Below are 22,739 nucleotides of genomic sequence, written 5' to 3'. Positions count from 1 at the left end.
TGTGTGGGTCTTGTGTGGGACTTTCCACAGCAGATGCATTCAATCTGAAGAGAGAAACATTTAATGTTGTCAGTCATTCATTTAAAGTCAGTTTGTTTAATGAACCAACTAAAGATGTGTAAATGTTCAGTTACCTCAGAATTCTGTGCTTCAGTCTTAGGTCTGGATTTCATTATCTTACCCACTCATCAGTTTCTGCACCAGAGCTTCTCTCAACACAGCAGAGCTGGTAAAGATGATCTGAAAATATATGCAACAGTGAGGATATGCATATAAATATTTTAAATTAATATTGAGAGAGCCGTTTCTGAAGCATACCTGAGAGAGCACATGTCCAGTCTTAGCCTGGCAATCCCCTCTTGGTCAACAGGAAACTATTGTTGTATGTGATAGGAGCTGAGCATTTCATGTTAATTAAAGTTTGTGCTTATTCAAGTGCAATACATCATGACCATTATAGCTACCTTGCATACAAAGACACCGCAGGATGTAACATCCTGCTCTTCGAGATGGGCAACAGTTGAGTATTTCAATTTTCCAAGGGTTGGAATTTTCCTCCTAACCAGAGCTCTGTACAGAAACAGATACTACAGTTTTTGAACTTAACTCAATGCAAGAGCCAAGTCACCTTGTACCTTTAATCTTGCCCCTTTTTTTAAAATTTGCAACAGGGCCTTTATCTGTTTTAGATACAAAGTCTTCAAAAAGTGAAAACTATTAAACCCAGGAATTTAATTTACAGGTTTCATGGGTGTGTCCAGATTGCTGTGACGGACTTAGTTGAAAAGCAGGATCAGTCCCAGGAATTATTATGAAAAGAGGGGTTTCCTTTATTTAATCCTAAAAATTACATTCACCAAAATAATAAATGTCAATCTAAAAAAAGAGGTCAAAGAAACCAGACTGAATTCAGGCAAACAAAATGAGGACTCCACATCCCAAATGACTGCCCAAACAAACTAAACTGACCTAACCAGGGAGATAAGGTTATATATAATGGTTGATAGACCACTATGAAATAACAGGGGTAGTTAAACACAACACAATCACAAAACACAAAAAAACAATCCAATCCAGTCCAGTTTTTTAAACAGTAAAAAAGAAAAAAACAAACCTCTAAACTTGAATCAAATGGTGAGTCCCAGATTTAAGCCCTGTGGGAGTATCCCCCCAAGAGGACCCCCTAATGACAGAATACAGTTACTCATATTTTGTATTTTAAATACATAACACCGGTACATGTATTCCATTACTCCCCAACACTGGCTCAGTTCAGACATGAAGCGCAGCAGAAAGTCAGCAGCAGCAGCTCAGAGCAACAAGCTGCCAAACCAGGAGAAGTTCCCTGTGACATCTGCACTGCAACCAAACTGAAGGCCCTGAAGTCCTGCTTGGTGTGTCTTGCCTCCTACTGTCAGACTCACCTGCAGCCTCACCTGGCTGCTTCAAGTCTAAAACAACATCAGCTGATTCTGATCCTGAGGAGAACCTGAAAAACAAGACCGATCAGACATGTGTCTGCATGCTCTGCTTTGTTGTTGACCACAAGACTCATGAGTTTCTTCCTCTGAGAGAAGAATATGAAGGACCGAAGTCAGAACTGGGGAAGACTGAGGCTGAAATTCAACAGATGATCCAGAAGACATGGCTGAAGATTCAGGAGATCAAAGAGTCAGTGAAGATGAGTAAAGATGCTGCAGACAGAGAGAAAGCAGAAGGTGTTCGGGTCTTCACTGCTCTGAAGGAGTCTGTTGCCAGATGCCTGAATGAACTGATAAAGGAGATTGAAGACAAACAGGAAACAACAGAGAAACAGGCTGAAGGTTTCATCACAGATCTGGAACAAGAAATCTCTGAGCTGATGAAGAGAAGCTCTGAGGTGGACCAGCTTTCACGCGCTAAAGATCACCTCCACCGCCTCCAAAGCTTCTCATCCCTGAAAGCTGTTCCAACCACCAAGGACTGGACAGAGGTCAGTATCCATCCACCATTATATGAGGGGACTGTGGTGGGAGCTGTGGATCAGCTGAAAGAGATATTCAGTAAAGACATGAAGAAGCTGTTTGAGGCTGAGCTGAAGAGGGTCCAGCAGTATGCAGTGGATGTGACTCTTGATCCTGATACAGCACATCCTAAACTCATCCTGTCTGATGATGGAAAACAAGTACACTGTGGTGATAAGAAGAAATGTCCAGACAACCCAGAGAGATTTTCTGAAGAGATTGTTGTTTCCGGAAAGCAGAGTTTCTCTTCAGGCAGATTTTACTTTGAAGTTCTGGTTAAAGGGAAGACCGAATGGGCTTTAGGAGTGGTCACAGAGTCAGTCAACAGGAAGAAAAAAATCACACCGAGTCCTGAGAAAGGTTACTGGACTGTAGGAGTATATGAAAACATTTGTGTAGCGTTTGAGGATCCTGAAGTCCGTCTCCCTCTTCAGTCTTATCCTGACAAGGTCGGGGTGTTTGTGGATTATGAGGAGGGTCTGGTCTCCTTTTTTGATGCAGATCATGCAGCTCTTATCTATTCCTTTACTGGCTGCTCCTTCACCGGGAAACTCTACCCATTCTTCTGTCCTGGTGTTAATGATGATGATAACTCTGCACCTCTGATCATCTGTCCTGTCAATCAGTCAGTCCGATCTTTCTCCATGAGGAAATCAGATCAAAATCAGGTTAATCTCATCATTTAAGCCAACATAGAGAAGAAGTCCTAAAAACAGAGCTGCGCAAACTGCACCTGCTGTTGGAGACCAGGTTATATGGTTAGACTTTGCAGAACAAGCTACAGTGGGGCAAAAAAGTATTTAGTCAGCCACCGATTGTGCAAGTTCCCCCACTTAAAATGATGACAGAGGTCAGTAATTTGCACCAGAGGTACACTTCAACTGTGAGAGACAGAATGTGAAAAAAAAATCCATGAATCCACATGGTAGGATTTGTAAAGAATTTATTTGTAAATCAGGGTGGAAAATAAGTATTTGGTCACCTCAAACATGGAAAATCTCTGGCTCTCACAGACCTGTAACGTCTTCTGTAAGAAGCTTTTCTGTCCCCCACTCGTTACCTGTATGAATGGCACCTGTTTGAACTCATCATCTGTATAAAAGACATCAGAAAATGGAAGACATACAAGACCACTGATAATCTCCCTCGATCTGGGGCTCCACGCAAGATCTCATCCCGTGGGGTCAAAATGATCATGAGAACGGTGAGCAAAGATCCCAGAACCACATGGGGGGACCTGGTGAATGACCTGCAGAGAGCTGGGACCAAAGTAACAAAGGTCACCATCAGTAACACACTTCAACGGCAGGGAATCAAATCCCGCAGTGCCAGACGTGTTCCGTTGCTGAAGCCAGTGCATGTCCAGGCCCGTCTGAAGTTTGCCAGAGAGCACATGGATGATACAGCAGAGGATTGGGAGAATGTCATGTGGTCAGATGAAACCAAAGTAGAACTTTTTGGTATAAACTCAACTCGTCGTGTTTGGAGGAAGACGAATACTGAGTTGCATCCCAAGAACACCATACCTACTGTGAAGCATGGGGGTGGAAACATCATGCTATGGGGCTGTTTTTCTGCCAAGGGGACAGGACGACTGATCCGTGTTAAGGACAGAATGAATGGGGCCATGTATCGTGAGATTTTGAGCCAAAACCTCCTTCCATCAGTGAGAACTTTGAAGATGAAACGAGGCTGGGTCTTCCAACATGACAATGATCCAAAACACACCGCCCAGGCAACAAAGGCGTGGCTCCGTAAGAAGCATTTGAAAGTCCTGGAGTGGCCTAGCCAGTCTCCAGACCTCAACCCCATAGAAAATCTGTGGCGGGAGTTGAAAGTCTGTGTTGCTCGGCGACAGCCCCAAAACATCACTGCTCTCGAGAAGATCTGCATGGAGGAATGGGCCAAAATACCAGCTACTGTGTGTGCAAACCTGGTAAAGACCTATAGTAAACGTTTGACCTCTGTTATTGCCAACAAAGGTTATGTTACAAAGTATTGAGTTGTATTTTTGTTATTGACCAAATACTTATTTTCCACCCTGATTTACGAATAAATTCTTTACAAATCCTACCATGTGGATTCATGGATTTTTTTTTCACATTCTGTCTCTCACAGTTGAAGTGTACCTCTGGTGCAAATTACTGACCTCTGTCATCATTTTAGGTGGGGGAACTTGCACAATCAGTGGCTGACTAAATACTTTTTTGCCCCACTGTAATAACCTGACCTGTATTTCATTTTTTTGTTAAACTGCTTATACTGTTTACCCAAAAAGTCCAATCTGTCTTTCTCTCAAACTCTCCTTTTCTCTTCTTTCAGTGTTTAAAGACAAATATCCTGATTGTTAATTTTTGCTTCAATCACCTGCACTACTTAGAAACGTGCACACATAAATTTAAAAGAATGTTAGATGGCCAGTTGCAGACACGATAACTGGCACCTGATATCAGTCATGACCACTTTTTAGCAATTCCTGCAATACAAGCAGCTTCTCTCCACCAGTTTTAACCAGTCAAATAGATGCACGCTCTCATATAAAACTCTGTGAAGTGCTAAGAAATGTTACTCTCTTTTGGGAAGTTGGCTGCAGCTGATTGCTCACAGAGTGTAGCTTCCTGAACATTGGGGGGGTCCATGTACATGTTCATATCTGATCACCCAACTTTTTATGTGACATTTATATGAACAAGATTGCTTTTTATGCAGCACTGTTTAGGCTAAAATCAAGGTTGATGTTTGAATTGTTGTAGTGACATGAAATAATTTCCCTTGAAGTCAAAGTAACCAAAAGGGGGCTGGTGACACAGGACACCTATTAAAGGCTTGCTGTTGCCAGCCTGTGGAGCAGGAGCAGCCTCCTCAAGGCCAGAACCGACTGATGGGTCGGCCAAGCTGATGGGTGTTTCTCAGCCTGTGGCACAGCAACATCAAGGCTCACTGACTGGTGGCAGCGGACCCACTGTTGCGTCCCTGCTGGGAGCCCCCCACAAACCACTTAAAGAAAATCAGATTCAGAAGCCCTTCCACTTTGTGTGACTGTAGCCATCTGGCCACTGCATCACTCAACCACCTGGCGCATGTAATGTGGTTATCCTCCAACCCCATCCAACCCCCTGGAAGCGTCAGCATTAGTCCTTGAGCACAAGGTCCGGGTGGTCCATTATTGCCTGGTTGACATCCTCAAGATGGGCCATCACCACTTTGGGCAGATTGAGGTCGGTTGCCTAGGCTAGCCCCAACAGCAGAAGCATCCATCCGGTGAAGCATCATCACCACTGTAGCTGAGTGAAGCAGCTTATCTGGTGCTCAGCCTGGTCCCATAGCCAGTTGAACTGATCTTGATGCACCACCCCCAGCTCCCGGAGCATGGCGGCTAGCTCCACCAGCATCGTCCAGTACTCCTACTGGCTGCACTGGTCATGGATCTGTCATCCTACAACTCAGTTTTAGGCACCATTGTGACACAAAGTCCCCGACACATACACATTGTTACAGGGCTCATGACATTTATTTACAGCATTCTCTTGTTCAGGTTGCTTTGTGCAGCTTTCTAGCTGACTTATTTCTGGCACAGCCCTCCCTTCGGTCCCAGCTGGCTACTGAACTAGCAAGTACAAGACGAACCAAACAGCCCTGGTTGCTCTGCCAGCCTCCTGGCACTGCGCTGAGTCCACTGCACCATCAGTCTGTCCACACTCCCACCACAAAGCTGATAGAACTATGAAAATGCTTGAAAATTGTCTCACTGATGCTCAGCAGAGAAAGCTGCATGGCGTGGCATTCTGTAATTCATCCAATTTTCAATAAAATTGATCACTATTCCTTTTAGAGTGAAAATGTTTGGAAAGATTCTGATATATCGAGATCTCAATGAGCAGTCTGAATCACGACATAAAAATACTGTCGTTTTAAACTGTAATGAACATGTAATGGCAGCACACTAAGATGTGTAAAAACTAAGATATACTGTTCATCCGGTTCATCTCAGGTTGTCCTTCATCTGTTTTGTGACATGACTGATCTTTAAATAAGACTTTCTACTATTTCAAGGAAGATAAATAAAGGCGTGTCTTTTACTTTGGGCTCCTGGTTTCAGCTTTTTAAAAATCTTGGTTGTGGCTCAGGTGAACATTTCCAGATTGAACTTGTTGACTGGCTGTTTGTAGCCTGTGAGCTAAAAAAGATTTGACACTTCGACCTAAAACTGTTTCCTGTCATCTGCAGACTGAGGGATCTTACAGGGATGGTGATGCTGTTTTCAAGAGATATGATTTTTCAATAGGCACTGGTTTCTGGTCCGGAGGAGTTTAATGTTCTGACACATTGAAGGATCTGTCAGGTCACAAATTTTGAAGCCAATACGATAACCTTATCCCACCAACGCTGTGGAGGTCAAGCTTCCTCCAGACTCATAATGATTCTCTGGAAAAGAGTAGAATTCTTAGAACAGAGTTTATTAAACATTGTCATATGAACAGCAGAACAGTACATTTAAAAGCAGAAATAACACATAAAAAGCAAGCAAACGAAAAGTGAAGCAACTCTGGGGTGCAGAGCCTTAAAACACAAAAAGAAAACACACACAAAAGACAGACAGGAAAGAAGCAGCAGAGAAAAGCTACTCAATGCATATCAGACTCATGTTATATAGGGATAGTGATTCCCCCCTCCCATCATTGGGTACCCTTTCATACTTTGTTTTTCTTTTCATCTTCCACTTATGATATAAACAACCCTACACCATAACTTCTTGCAAACCAGCATTTCAGCCATCATTGCATTGGGTTCTTTTGTCAGTTTTATGGCCAAAGTGAGTCTAAAAGTCTGCAGAAAGGCTGTTAATCAGTAAATCCATTCAACAATTTTGTTGGGTGCGCATGCCAGACATAAAGTGCTATCCATGCTGAGTAAGGGTTTACTTCTTCGCCTTCTGGTGTTTGAGACGAGAACCAGAGTCCCAGGTGCATGCCCTGCAAAGGCCAGGTTATTTACTTATAGAGATATTGAAAGGGCTGTACTTCTGCTTTACAGTCATTTAAAGAGTTGCCTGCTTTGGCTTTACAGTCATTCACAGAGCTGTATGCTTTTGTCTTGCACCCGTTTAAGGGGCCATACGCTTTTATCTTACAGCCCCAGAAAGGGCCACAGTCATTTGCTTTACAGCCTTTACAGGGTCCTATGTGCATACTTTAGCAGTGTCAAGCTGAATTAACCTTTTGTTGGACCAGTAACAGTTGGCCATAACACTATCAAAGGTTTCTTACTGATCCTCATTGTTACAATTTTAAACAGTATTAATCTGCATGTGTTCAGAGAACAAATAGCAAAAAATTTTCTTAATGGTAGATATATTTAACCTAAATAAATGGGCCATGTGATGTGAGCATGCAAGTTAAATGCTTAACCCTTGTGTGGTGTTCGTATTTTTGTTACTCAGCCAGTGTTCATGGGTCTGGTGGACCCGCTAGAGTTTTGGCTTTCCAAATTAACACTATCAAACAATTTTATGTTAAATTACTCAACAGATGTTTACTTCATCCCAATTACAAGACATATGAACAGCAAACATGGTTAATTTTTTCCCTTTACCTTTGTTAGATCACATTTATGAATTAATGTGCTTCTCGTTTTTCTTTTATATAAAATGTTATAAATAAATCAGTTATAATCAAGTGGAGTGAGTGGAAAGACACAACACATTTACACGTGAAAAAATAATTAATTGTTTAATTTTTCTTTTGAAAAAAACTGAACACGGGTCTCACAGACCCGAACACCATACAAGGGTTAACACAGTGACTCCACTATAAACACTTTATTGTGAGTATGCACAGTGTCATGAACCAAAGTTCCGTGCGCAAGCTGGACCCAGAAGCAGAACTCACACACCAGGGTAGGAGAGAATAAAGAAACCAAATTTTATTATAACTAAAGGTGTCCCGTGAGGGTAGCCGGAAAAAACAACGTGTGGAACAAGAAAACACCGAAGGACCGGGGAGGTGAGTCGCGCAGGGAACGCCGAGAGCAGGGCTGTGGGAGGCTGCAAAAAAAAAAAAAGGAGAAACAAGATTACTGGGGTGCGGAAAAATGGCAGCATACGAGGGAAGGGGGAGTATGCATCTTACGGTGATAGCCGGGCAGAGTGAACCAGAGGGGGGGCTCCAAAAGGGGTCGAGGCGGCGGGGCTGATCGTGATCCAAATCTCAGGCGGGCAGGTGGACAGGCAGGTGGCTCACAAAAAACGCCGAGTTGTGATCGCTGAGAGACGACTACGGACTGGCGTGGAGCAGCAGGTAGGGCAGGATTAAATAGTCCACCTGGTGATCGCCTGGGATGGGATGCAGGTGTGGGGTTAGCAGCCACGCCCGTGGGCGTGGGCATCCCATCAGCACCCCGGACGCCGGGCCGCGGACCATGACACACAGTATACATGAGTATATATGATTACACACATTTTATGAGAGTAACTATGATTACATGTCTAGTGATATATATGTCATAATAGAATCCACAACAGACCAGAGCTAAATAATAAGCCTGTTCATCTGTTATTCTGTAAAACTTTAATAATACAATATTTCCACATGATCTGATTCTTTTTCTGCTGTTCAGGTTTCGTTCCTGCTGTTCGAACATCTTTTTAAAAACTACTACTAATAATTTCTGACAGTGTAACCCAGTGTTAGTCATCTGATATGTGATGTATACTATGCAGTTCCATTCAGTTCTATGCAATACTAAAGTATTATGATATCACTGATTTATGACTGTCACCACAACATATGAGCTCACATTTAGCTTTGAGAGAGCAGACTTGTGTGAGTCTACTGCAGGAAATATGACTGTAACGCTGCTGAAACCAGTGTGTTTTCACATTTTTTAAAGGGATGAAATGAGAGTTGATTTAATAGCGGCACTGATCAGACTACATTTATTTGCTGCTCCCCCTAAAATATTAATAACAATCCATGAAGCAGTCAGGTAATAGATCCTGGATCATTAATTCAAACCAAACATATGATGTAAGTGATGTTCTTGTAAGTGACGGATATACCAGGGATGTTGAAGTGAGACAACATACATAATTCTTATATTAAGTTCAGTTCAGTTTTATTTATACAGGCGCCAAATCACAACAACAGTCGCCTTAAGGCGCTTTAAACTATAAGGCAGACCCTACAATAATACATAGAGAGAAAAAACCCAACAATCATATGACCCCTTATGAGCATGACTCATAAGGGGTCAGTGGGAAGGAAAAACTCCCTTTTAACAGGAAAAAATCTCCAGCAGAACCAGGCTCAGAGAGGGGCGGCCATCTGCTGTGACTGGTTGGGTGAGAGAAGGAAGACAGGATAAAAGACATGCCGTGGAAGAGAGCCAGAAATTAATAACATATGATTAAATGCAGAGGTTTATTAGCACATAGTGAGTAAGAAAGGTGACTGAAGAAGAAATGCTCAATGCATCATGGGAATCCCCAGCAGCCTACACCTGTTGCAGCATTACTAAGGGAGGATTCAGGGTCACCTGATCCAGCCCTAACTATATGATTGAGCAAAAAGGAAAGTTTTAAGCCTAATCTTAAAAGTAAAGATAGTGTCTGTCTCCCAAATCCAAACTAGAAGCTGGTTCCATAGAAGCTGGCCTGAAAACTGAAGGACCTGCATCCCATTCTACTTTTAAATACTCTAGGAACAGCAAGTATGTCTGATGTGCGAGAACAAAGTGCTAGAGTTGTACTATAGGTGTTAAGAGATTTTCTACATTATACAGTATAACCAAATCTCTATAATACAATATAATCAAGTAAGCCTTATATTCTAACCAAGTATGCCTTATATTTTGTGTGTTCATATATTTTCACATAACCAAGCCTATTGTTGAAGAATTACCTAATCAAGTTTATTGTTAAAGAGAACATAATACATTCCTTACTTAAGTGTCTGAAATGTTTGACAGATGTTTGACAGCATGATATAATGATGCATTCTTTCCTATAATGTCTGTGATGTCAGATAAAGCATGATATACTTCTGTATTTTTAATCCCAGTGTGTGAAAGATCAGATAAGCTGATTTAATGTTTAACCTCTTCCCTGACTGTTAAAAAGAGGAAGTACTATGTAACCCATTTTTGCCTTATAAATAAAGCAAGTGAGCCTGTGCTCGGTGTGTGTGTCTTCTCAGAGAGACATTCACCCGTGCGCACGTTTTCTAATTACACTCTGAGTCGGTCTGCAGTTGTCTCATTTCTCTTACTTGTGTCTTGAACAAATGTCTACCCCTGACATTTAATTGGTCCTTCGTAGATAAGATGGGGCCTGATTATTTAAGACCTTGTATGTGAGGTGCAGGCTTTTGAATTAATTTTTGGATTTAACAGGGAGCCAATGAAGGGAAGCCAATACAGGAGAAATATGCTCTCTTTCTAGTCCCTGTCAGTACTCTTGCTGCAGCATCTTGGATGACTTAGAGAGATAGGTTGATCATATGCATATGTAATGTAAGGTGTTATGATGACATCAAAGGAAGCTTCAACTAAACCAGATTTACGGTGCTGTGCAAAAGTTTTAGCCAAGTGTCGAAAAAATGCTGTAAACAAAGAATGCTTTCAAAAATTGAAGTGTTAATCATTTATTTTTATCAATCAACAAAATGCATTGCATGTGTTACGGGTCCCAGATGTGAAGACCACAATAACAAAAAGAATACAAATCTGTAAAAATAAAGGTAGAGTCTCAGAGAAAGAATCACAGGAGCACTCGTGTCTTTTCCCGAATTGCATCTCTTATTTCAGATCAACAAATATAATTTACATCCAGTGCTTTCACTTGTCAGATATGCTCAATAACTGTAAAAGGTAAATAAAAGGCATTTGGCAAATATATGCATCTATGGTCATTACATTTCTCCAGTTTACACTGTTAACCTCACTATTCCTTCACTCATTTACATCAGCAGTGCAGATAGCATATAATGCCTTAAACGTCTTATTGCTCTTTCTCACATATAGGGCAAACTCAAAATAGCTTATCCACAAATCTGATATAAGTGCATAAATCTTACTAGATTAGACAAAACACACCTGGATGTATTACTTTGCAATGTAACAACATAAATGTACATTCATTCTTAGCTTATTCTTAACATTTCCACATCACTTGAACCATAAAGTATATATAAAATATTTTAATCTCGAATAATCTGATGTCAGGGCCTTTACAGTTAAATTGGAGCACCACACACACATATTTGCTTGTTAAATGGAGTTTACCAAGTTTAAATACATCCCGCGGGCTGGCGAACTCTCGCGGTAACTCTCGCGAGACTTGGGGCTGCGCGGCTCGGCTTTACCACCGCTGCGGTGCCGCGCTTCAGTAATTTTCAACTAAACCCCACTTAAGGTTACATCGGCGGTGTCAACATAACTCTCAGTAAACACCGAAGTAGAACAAGGCACAAAACCCTCATACACTGTATTTTTAAGACGATACTGACCTGTAAAAATAAAGGTAGAGTCTCAGAGAAAGAATCACAGGAGCACTCGTGTCTTTTCTCGAATTGCATCTGAGAGGACAGGAAGTTGGTCCGCTCTAGGCAACCGCGGGCGAACGACTACAGTGTCAACAGTTCCGCTTATTATTTCTCACTTTTACTCTCCTCAATTGTTATGGACTACACGTAATGAATGTAAAATAATAATTGTCTTAATTGCTGACATATGTTTTTCTTAAAAATAATAAAATTTCCCAAAATGTGGTAGCACATTTGTGTTCACCACACATGAACACAAGAGAAATCTAAATCAAATCAATATTTGGTGTGACCACCCTTTGCCTTCAGCACAGCATCAGCTCTTCTAGGTACACTTGCACACATATTTTAAGGAACTCAGCTGGAGAACTAATCCTTCTGTCTCTTCATGTAATCCCAAACACACTAGATGATGTTGAGATCAGGGCTCTGTGGGGGCCATACCATCACTTCCACTACTACTTGTTCTTCTTTAAGCTGAAGATAGTTCTTAATGATTTTGGATGTATGTTTGGGGCCGTTGTCCTGCTGCAGAACACATTTGGGGCCAATAAACAATGATTTATATTTCTGAAAGCATTCTTTGTTTACAGACTTTTTTCCACACCTGCCTAAAACTTTTGCACAGTACTGTATATCATATCCTTGACTCAGCATAACACTACATGATGTCAGAGGACATCTGAAGATGGTGAAATTCCCATCTGCCGAAGCCTTTGATTTCTCAAGGCTGAAGCAGTGGCCTGTGTTGCTACGAAGCTCAGCCTAGTGGAAGGCGATGTCCGGGTCGCTACACTGCTATATTCACTTGGGAAAGAAGCAGAGCAAGTGTTAAAGACCCTCACATTTGAAGAAGGGGAAGATGAAGGTGAGCATGAGACAACTATTTCATCCCCAAAGTGAACACAATACATGAAAGAGCTTGTTTTCATCAGCACACTCAAAGGTTGGGGGAAACCACAGAGAAATACATAAGAACACCCCATGTGTTAGCAGACACCTGTAATTTTGGCTGTGTTAAAGAAGAAAATACCCTTGAATGATTGGTCATTGGAATACTCAACAAAAAGATATCAGACAAGCTGAAAAAGATGCCTGATTTAACCCTCAATAAAACAGTGGAGCTTGTGAGACAGCGAGGGGCTAGTGCTTGTGCAAACCTAAGTTAAGTTGCTTACAAAACCCAGCTACACAGGGACAAGCAGAAGCACAGTAAAAGCCATGCAAACAAAGCACAGAACACAGGAGTCAAAGTGAAACAGTACCAAAATGTGAATAAATGTCACAAATGTACAAGATATAGTTGAGTACATCCAAAGAACGATAAACGTCAGGGCAGAAATGTGAAACGTGGTAGCTGTAAAAAGCTGGGCCATTTCACGTTTGCTAGTCGCTCCCGTGTGGTCAATAAAGTGTTTGCACCACACAAGAAAGTGAAAGTAATGCGACCTACTTTCTACGAGGAATCACAGATGTGGAAGATTCTACAAAGGGATGGACTGTAAAACTACTAATACAAGGTTCTCAAATAATCTTTAAGATTGACTCAGAGATTGATAGTGTTATACCAACAGACAGCATCTGATAAACTTGCCTGTAAGCCAAAACTAAGAAATAAAAAACCAGTGAAGCAGTTATACAGCCCTGGAAGCAAACTGAACTGTGTAGGTAGTTTATTTTATAGCCACCACAATGAGGAAGGAGAAAAGAATGAGGTTTAAAGTCAACATGAATAAAGCTTCACAAGGCATTCACCTCTTAAGTCACAATGTTGCAGCTACCATGGGCCTGATAAAACTCATGGAAGAAATAGGAGCTTCAGAACAAATCTGTGAGGGGAGGTTGAAATCAAACCCATCAGGATCACACTCCGAGAGCGTGCACTTCCTTACAGTGTGATGACTGCAAGGATAATGTCAGTATCCATGTTACCAAAAGTGAAGAAAGAACTGGATCATTTGGCAAACTGTGGTGTGATTCAACCAATTCCAGAGCCAACTGAGTGATGTGCTCCGATAAATTTCTGTTGGAAACAAGAAACAGATCAGAATCCGTGTTGATTTGTAAGAGCTGAATAAGGCACCATAAAAAGAAAAATATGTTTTACCAACTTTTGATGACATTTTGCCTAAACTTGCAGGTGCCAAAGTATTTTTTCTGTTAGATGCTGCAAGCAGGTTCTGGCCAATACCACTTTATATGGACAGCACCAAACTGACAACTTTTATAACCCCATTTGACAGATACTACTTCAGCAGGCTACCATTTGGTATTCCCAGCACCCCAGAAATCTTCCAGCGCGAGGGGACAGAACTCTTGAAAGGACGTGAAGGAGTAGCGGTCTATCCTGTCAATATACTGATATATGTGATATAAAGTGACCACAAGTGTGTTGTGTTTCCACAGTATTTAACCGTCTTCCCAAATACATCGCACACAACATACTGTCTATATGCTGAACGTAAACTCAGTTATGATCTGTGAACAAAGTCAAGATTGCGTGTTTTGTGGTCTAATGTTTTGTGCCTCGGATTTCTCATTGGCTCGCACTCTTGCAGAGCATAGTACACACATAAATGAGAGGCGATTGTAGTTCCTATTAATAGTGTATTACTGACTATCCTGCTAACTGGCGAGTTTGCTTTTGTCTGTATGTCATATTTACAATTAAAAATAAAAAAGTTACAAATTAAAAAGTTTAATCAAATTGGATATTGATATTTTCATATGGGAATTGATCCTGCAACATGAAAGGCTGGTAATGGAAATATAGATATTTCAGGATCGCTCCTCACATCACTACCCCTCAGTAAGTGAATGCGATGGTAGACAGCAGTGAGGAGGAGAGTGTGAGTGCGTTGCAAAATATGACTGACACCCATAAATGAAGCAGCATCTGACTGCAGTTAAAAGAAGAAGAAGCAGATACTGTCATGATCGGAGGCAATAAGACGCAGGGTTCTCAAGCATGAACCGCTTTTATTGAATTGTAGCAGCAGTGTACGTGGCTACATCAATTTCTGAAAAACATATACACACCAGTATTCTAGTGACCTCTAGTGGCTGCCCCCATGGTAGCCTTACTAGGACAACATAAACAGATTTCGCAACACTAACTAAGAGGAGGAACCGCATCAGCCTATCAAAGCTGAGGCATTTGATTTTTCTGAATGTTAACCTGCACTGAGGACATACTGTTTGGCTACTGAGTTTGGTTCTGCTTTTGTTCTGTGGATTTGTTTACAGTGTTTGTTTTTGTGTTAAATTAGAATTCAAAGTTTGATTAAAATATTAACGAGCCCACTGAGCCCAGCCCATCAGTCTGAGGATGGTAGATGCTAGTCCGAATAGATTTAATGCCCAGTAATTCTTACAGCTCAAAGTGCGAGACATGAACGATGTGCCCTGGTTAGTCAGTATTTCTTTCGGAATACCGACCCGGGAGATGACCTGACGGCTAACCGCCGGATTTAACCTATGCGTTTTGCCCCTAAATTTTAGCAGCAGCGACGCTACCGGATTCTTGTGAATATCCCCGTGCACACATCTCACCTCCACCCACTCTGCTTCCAACAATGCCCCGGGACGAACCAGGCTCTTGTGCACCAGGGTCTCCGTGCAGCCCGTGTCGACCAAGGCATGGCTTATACACCCTTGACACCTTACCGGTATGTGGTATGTCCCTCCTGAACCGGGGCGGGTGCTGGAGTCCCAGCGACCAGGAACACCTGCCTGACCTCCATAAGCAGACACTCCCGGCGCAGATGCCCTGGCCACCCGCACTTCCAGCACTCCGGCCCCGGCGTCTGTGCGGCTCCTCGTGGCTCCAGGGCAGCACCAGCCGCTACTGGAGTCCCAGCTGGAAGCAGCGGTAGGAATGGGTTTCTAGAGCTCCACCTTGTGTTCCTTTCCGCCGCGGCCGCCATCCCCCCCTCCAACCTGCCACCCCGGGCAGCCGCTATGACGGGCCCCGGCTGTTCTGCCGTGGCTCCTCCCGTGCAAGTCCTGGGACCGCTGCTAGATGGTCCTCCGCCAGCGTGACCACCGCCGTCAGAGTCGCCGGGCGGTGGCAGCGGACCCAGTGAGCCGTAGCCTCCGGCAACCCCTCCAGGAACTGCTCGAGGACAACCAGATTGAGCAGCTGAGCTTCCTCTGGTGAAGTCCCGGCCGCACCCACCTAGCTGCTGCATCCTCCAGCTGACGAGCCTAAGCAAATGGCCGCTCCCCTCCTGTCATCCTGCTGGCTCGGAACCACCGCCGAGAGGCCCAAACAGTCCAGGCCCATTCATCCTCCGGCCATTGGCAGGCCAACGCCGTGGCCTGGAAAGCTTAGACCAGCAGGTCTTCCCCCTCCACCATCCGGTTTAACGGCCACAGTCCCCAAGAGCTGCCCCGGGGCCGCGGTCTGCTGCTCCGATTGTTGGCATAGCATCGCCAACTGCTGACCCTGAGTCGCAGCCTGACGAGCCACCATCGCCGCCATGTCCTGCATGATCTGGCCCAGCATCTGTAGCGGTTGGGCAGGCGGCTGGGGCGCCGGAGGAGCAGGCGGGTTGGGCTGGAGATGCGACATTGCGGCCTGAGTTTCGGCACCACTGTGATGTCAGACCCCAACACATGCAAACAGACCGTGGGTATGGTGACAGCACACTTATTTTATTATCACTGTTGTTCACTGTGGTTTCAGCTTACTACACGGGACACAGACACTCCCGCTCAGCGGTCACTCCGCTCTCCCTCCTCGACTGTCACTGAAACATAAGAAGAGTCACAATCAGTCACTTGTCCCCAACACCTGTTCAGCCCCGCCTCCATGCCGCCCCGGGAGCTCACCGTGCCACCCCTCCTCTGCAGCCAGCCAGAGACCACACCTATGCCACAAAGTTAAAGCTTGATCAGCTGTTTTTTGAATTTATTTAATATTACTTTCTAATATCAACTGATGTTTGCTGGAGCCACAACTGTAAAACCTGCTGGTCATGATATCGGTTTGGATATGTGGTGAGAGGGAAACATGAAGATGAAACCAGGAGATGTCCTTACTGAATCATCAGAGCTGAACAGGTGATGGAGAAACACGTTTACCTTTTAGGTGACATGAATGGGTTGAAGGGAAGCTATGAACTGTTTCTGAGAGACAAATAACACCAGCTGACAGGTGGTAACTGTGCAGGGGCGGGTCTAGCAAAGTTTTGCCAGGGGGCCAGGTAGACAGGGAAAGGGGGGCACAAAGAAATACTTTTCTTTCTTATTCTCATTTAAAATGTCTAGCTTTTACCAAAGTGGTCATCTGATGTAAAATGTATAGAAATCATATATATATATATCCCAACAAGACAGTGTACATCACTGTCACAACAGCGTTTGTTTTCATTTAAAGGCTTTATGGCTTTTCCTATAATACCTGGTGGGCTGGTCTCTAGGCATGCTAGGCGGATTTTTTGCCCCAGTCCAGCCCTGGTATTTCCACACACATTTCTACCCTGTGCTAAATTATTTTTTATAAAAATATGAACATTTACCTTCTTCTGATTTATTTATGTATTTTTAGTACATATTTATGTCAAAAGTCACGTGAAAAAAAATATTATCACAAGCAAATATTTTTTATGTCACCGGTACAGATATTCATTGTTACTCATGTAAATAAATTCTTTGTGCCTATTCTGGTTGTGTAAAGTTTAATGAGTCAACATTTTCATGGAGTTTGAAGTAAATTTGAATGCAAACCAATTAATAACTCAATAAAAACATGAGGCTGAAATTAAAATAAAAATGGTTTTAAAGCCTAATTTCACTGAAAAAATAATCATAAACTGTGTGAAACTGAGTGTTTAGAGCTGTCTGAAGTCTGAACTTAGAGCGCACAAGGATCAGTTTCAAAAACACTCACCTCATTATTTGAAACTTTGGTCATGTTTAACATGAACATTCAAAATTGGAATTGTTAATAAAATCATTTTCTTTTCTTTCTCACTCAGAGTGCAGACATGTCTGCTGCCAGCTGTCTTCTACCTGAATTTTAAGGCTGTGGCAGTGTAGACTTCGTGGCCCAACATATCCCAGAATGCATAGCGCGGCGATGGGTGTGGATAAATTTGCAGAAAAAAACGGCGGATGAGGGGCGGCCGAAGAGTACACTTTAAGTACTGAATATTATGTCACTTATTTATGTGCAAATGTTTAATAACGAAGAACATTAAACATTACTGTTGGCCACATGTCGGCAAAGTTATGTGACATTAGTGATGTTTGTACTAACTTGGTTTTAAAGCCTTTACTTTAAAATATACGCCGTTCAATAGCTGACCTTAATCTTACAGAGAATGATCAAAGCTCATGTAGCAAGAAACAAACAAATGAACAGAAGATTTTCTCCTTCATTTCTGTCAAACAAAGCTGTACGACACGTTTCCAGTGGTTAGTATCATGGTTGCTAGGCAACCTGGGCAGTGCAACGGAGGCTTTTTTTTTCTTTCTTTTTTTTTAAACTTTATTGACAAACAACAGTATCAGCGCAACGGAGGCTAGGCCGTCCCATTACACAAGCCTCGCACTTCCGGCCTTAGCGGTCTTTGAGTACGCGGCCCTTCAGGATCGTTGAGGCTGCGTACTTTAAGGCTGCAGACCCTGAATTGGGAGACAGCCCTTTTCTTTACTCTTCACTGCTTCTTCCGGTTTTCTCCTGCTCTCCACCTATGTGGGCGTGGTCTTCGGAGCGTCCTATTGTCTTTTCTTTTCTTGGCAATGAAGACGTTGCTTTTTTCTCAATTTCTTAAAAGATACAATAATAGTTGACTGAACACGAACTGTGATCACGTCCATCAATACGAATCCACGCACTGCTGAGCCACCGCCTCTCAGAGGCGGAGCAACATGCTTCAGCGTCAGAGTCCAGAAGTGAAACTCACAGTAAAGACAGCAAAACTTGTTTCTCTTCACAGGAGCGTCAAACTGAGCTCTACAGCCTTTCTGAGCAGCACAGCAGAGCGTCTTCCAACACGGGTAAGTACAGATGATCACGATCACACTGTTTTAAAGTCCACATGTTAAGCCTCCTCTTTGTAACCTGCAAATACGGTGCAGTTCACCTGCTGGTTGGGGTATTTCCACACACGTCTCTACATTTCTCTCCTCTTATAAATTCTTTTTATAAAAATATGCAAATTCACCCTGTTCTGATTTTTAGCGCAGTGCAAACAAATGGTAAACTTTCACTTTCAGTAATCCTGATCTGCAGAGATGATGCTGCGTCATCTCTGCTGCAGACACTGTGCGATTTTTTTCAGTCGCGCGATTCAGCTCCTGCTCAAACTGCACGATTGACTCGCAGGGGTTAGAAGTTGGTAGGTCACGATGCAGGTCTCACACTATACCGCCCGATGCTCTGATGCGACCTGAGTGCTCACACTGTGCGTCCATAAAAATGAAGGTTATAACAGAAATTCTGTCGCTCGCTCTCACTCTCTGTCTTTCACTCACACAGACACACCACCACCATCAACTTTGCTAAATTTCTAATGAAAAACATTGATCAGGCAGCTGTGATTGAGCAGCAGTGTAGATCCAACTATTTTCACGGTTGTTGTGGTCGTGATAATCTTGTGAGGCCACACCGAAAAGGCTCGGATGAGCTTTCCAAAGCTCTACAAGTTGTGCCTCCATCGCTTGTGTCCAGATCACACGCTGCACAGCCGTGCTGCTCCGTGTTTTTCGCTGACATTTGTCTTTGCGCGTGCGCAGTGTGACAAACTACGGTGACACCCTCACGACTCTCAATCGATTGATGATCGGGAGCGGGTCGTGAGGTGTCAATCGCTTCTCGTTACCCCACGTATACTACACGATGCACGACGCACGATGAAGGCCAAAATCGGGCCGATCGCCAAAACGGTCGCACGACTCAAAAATCGGCTCAAAATGGGCCAAAAATCGCACAGTGTGAGCCCAGCATTAGATGTGGGGACGATCCGGAGCTGTGGAAGCAAATTTATGCCAAAACTCAGGCGACAAAAACATAATCATTAGCAAATAATTTCATGTCAAAGGTGTTTTAGATTTAATGATGTTTCACATTAACTGGTGTTCAAACAGATGTGTCGCAGATTCGCTTTTCCGGAGCCGCTACAGACAAAGCAGGAAATAAACACTGAAAAGGATGTCAGTGACAGTTAGTTCAAACCCAGTCTGTCATTGTTGTTGCTCTTGACCAAAAAAATATTTAACATGCCCTTAAGTTTATCTGGTAATAATCCCGTGCACGAGGCGACTGTGAAAACTGCAAACAAAACCAAACCGATGCTGTTCAGAATACCATGAAAGTTACCAAGAATCTTGTTGTTTTTGTTATCAGTTTTACCATATTTTATTACTCCCATGTGATTTCCTCGTTGTTGCCTGTCTGCACTCAAATGTGGTCCAGTCCACTAATGCCACCTGTGTCCAAGTGCCATAGCCTACAATCAGATTAACTTGTGATACATCTGCATCTGACTCTATCAACACATTGAGTAGAAGCTGATTGCACTCACACTTGAAGCATTTAAATCGACCCACAAACATCATTTTCAAAGATGGTTTGTTAAGACTGAAATCAGTCATTAAACAAACAACAACAAGGATCATTTATTTCTGTTTATTTAAAATGTGTAACATCTGTAATCGCTTTCTGCACAGGGGAAGTCCACGTGGTTTCACTTTCCACAGCAGGTCCATTCAATCATTCCATTAAAAGACGCAACAAATGAAAAACTTCATAACGAGGATCAGGAAAGGAAGTGTGCCTCAGGACCTGGCAATTATAATTTGGCCAAAATACCTTCACCCATGAAATATAATTATTTGCTTGTATTCATTTTTTTCCTCGCATGCACGATGAGGCTAACTAATAATAAAAAAGGATTAATTAAAAAAGTTAGTATTTTAAAAAAGGCTTCACAGCCTAATGTCATTGAAATAAATTATTATAAACTGTGTTTAGAGCTGTAAGAACTTTGACCTCAGTATTTGAAACTTGGGTCATGTTTAACCTAAACATCCATCAGTGGAATTAATAAAATCAGTTTCTCTTCTTTCTCACTCAGAGTGCAGACATGTCTGCTGCCAGCTGTCTTCTATCTGAAGATCAGTTTCTGTGCTCCATCTGTCTGGATGTCTTCACTGATCCAGTCTCCACACCATGTGGGCACAACTTCTGCAAAAACTGCATCAGTAAAAACTGGGATATCAGCTACAGGTGTCAGTGTCCCATGTGTAAAAAGGTGTTCAGGATGAGACCTGAGCTGCACATCAACACTTTCATCTCTGAGATGGTTTCTCAGTTCAGACATGAAGCTCAGCAGAAAGTCAGCAGCTGCAGCTCAGAGCAACAAGCTGCCAAACCAGGAGAAGTTCCCTGTGACATCTGCACTGGAACCAAACTGAAGGCCCTGAAGTCCTGCCTGGTGTGTCTGGTCTCCTACTGTCAGACTCACCTGGAGCCTCATCTGACAGCTTCACGGCTGAAAAGACATCAGCTGATTGATCCTGAGGAGAACCTGGAAAGCAGGATGTGTATGAAGCATGATAAACCTCTGGAGCTGTTCTGTAAGAACGATCAGACATGTGTCTGTATGCTCTGCTGTGTTTTTGACCACAAGACTCATGAGTTTGTTCCTCTGAGAGAAGAATATGAAGGAAAGAAGGCAGAGCTGGGGAAGACTGAGGCTGAAATTCAACAGATGATCCAGAAGACATGGCTGAAGATTCAGGGGATCAAAGAGTCAGTGAAGATGAGTAAAGATGCTGCAGACAGAAAGAAAGCAGAAGGTGTTCAGGTCTTCACTGCTCTGAAGGAGTCTGTTGACAGACGTCTGAACGAGCTCATAAAGGAGATTGAAGATAAACAGGAAACAACAGAGAAACAGGCTGAAGGTTTCATCAAAGATCTGGAACAGGAAATCTCTGAGCTGATGAAGAGAAGCTCTGAGGTGGAGCAGCTCTCACGCTCTAAAGATCACCTCCACCTCCTCCAAAGCTTCTCCTCTCTCAAAGCTGCTCTAACCACCAAGGACTGGAAAGAGGTCAGTATCCATCCACCATCATATGAGGGGACTGTGGTGAGAGCTGTGGATCAGCTGAAGGAAACACTCAATGAAGAGTTTGAAGACTTGTTTGAGGCTGAGCTGAAGAGGGTCCAGCAGTATGCAGTGGATGTGAGTCTTGATCCTGATACAGCACATCCTGAACTCGTTGTGTGTGACGATGGAAAACAAGTACAACGTAGTGACAATAGGAAGAAATGTCCACACAACCCAAAGAGATTTTCGAAGTTTGTTTGCGTTTTAGGAAAGCAGAGTTTCTCTTCAGGCAGATTTTACTTTGAGGTTCAGATTAAATACATGACCAAATGGATATTAGGAGTGGTCAGAGAGTCAGTCAACAGGAAGGAAGCCATCACACCGAGTCCTGATGAAGGTTACTGGACTGTAGCGGAACATAAAAACATTTGTGTAGCTCTTGATAAACCTCAAGTCTGTCTTTCTCTTCAGTCTGTTCCTGAGAAGGTGGGGGTGTTTGTGGATTATGAGGAGGGTCTGGTCTCCTTCCATAATGTAGATCATGCAACTCTTATCTACTCCTTTACTGGCTGCTCCTTTATGGAAAAACTCTGCCCACTCTTCTATCCCGGTGTTAATGATGATGGTAAAAACTCTGGACGTCTGATCATCTGTCCTGTGATGGTGGGTGATGGCATCAGTGATGATGATGAGGATGATGATAACTGATCATCAGTCAGTCAGTCTGATCTTTTTTCATGAAGAGATTGCATCAATTAAAGATTAATCGTAACATTAAACCAACACAGAGAAGAAGTCCTAAGAACAGAACTGAGCAACTCAAACCTGCTGATGAAAACCATGATATTCAGTCAGAACCGGCAGGTCAAGTCAGCACGCTGAACTTTAATTGATTTGTTTGTTTTACTGTTTTCAACCTGATAACAGTATAACCCATTTGTGTAATTTCAGTTTGAAAAAGACCTTTCCTTAATTTTCTTCCAGCGTTTTAAGGCACAGATGTTGTGAAATATCAAACAACAGGATTCAGAAACTCTTCTGCTGTTTTAAGGTGTGCACTTAAATAAAAATAAAAAATAAAAATCTGAACTTTTGTTTTCTCCTTTCATGTTTTTTGATGATAATCAGCTGCTGAACTC

The 22,739-nt window shown here is 42.8% G+C and overlaps 1 protein-coding gene and 1 long non-coding RNA gene across 3 annotated transcripts in view; one reads left to right on the top strand and one right to left on the bottom strand.

Annotated features, from left to right (window-relative positions):
* Window positions 1–22,739, bottom strand: part of LOC309700900 — a 447,937-nt gene that overhangs the window by 64,744 nt on the left and 360,454 nt on the right. The gene's annotated exons all lie outside the window — the stretch shown is intronic.
* The window catches only part of LOC309700170 (uncharacterized protein), a 33,927-nt gene continuing 29,320 nt past the window's right edge, over window positions 18,133–22,739 (top strand). Inside the window, exons 1-2 of the mRNA XM_082523616.1 lie at window positions 18,133–18,547; window positions 20,626–22,299. Of these exons, the coding sequence (XP_082379742.1) occupies window positions 18,419–18,547; window positions 20,626–22,299 (1,803 nt within the window). The 5' untranslated portion in view covers window positions 18,133–18,418. The remainder of the gene's footprint in view (window positions 18,548–20,625; window positions 22,300–22,739) is intronic.

The sequence above is a fragment of the Aulonocara stuartgranti genome, assembly GCF_965226115.1.
Source record: "Aulonocara stuartgranti genome assembly, chromosome: 23".
Taxonomy (NCBI): Eukaryota; Metazoa; Chordata; class Actinopteri; order Cichliformes; family Cichlidae; genus Aulonocara; species Aulonocara stuartgranti.
This window is presented reverse-complemented; position numbering and strand designations above follow the sequence as displayed.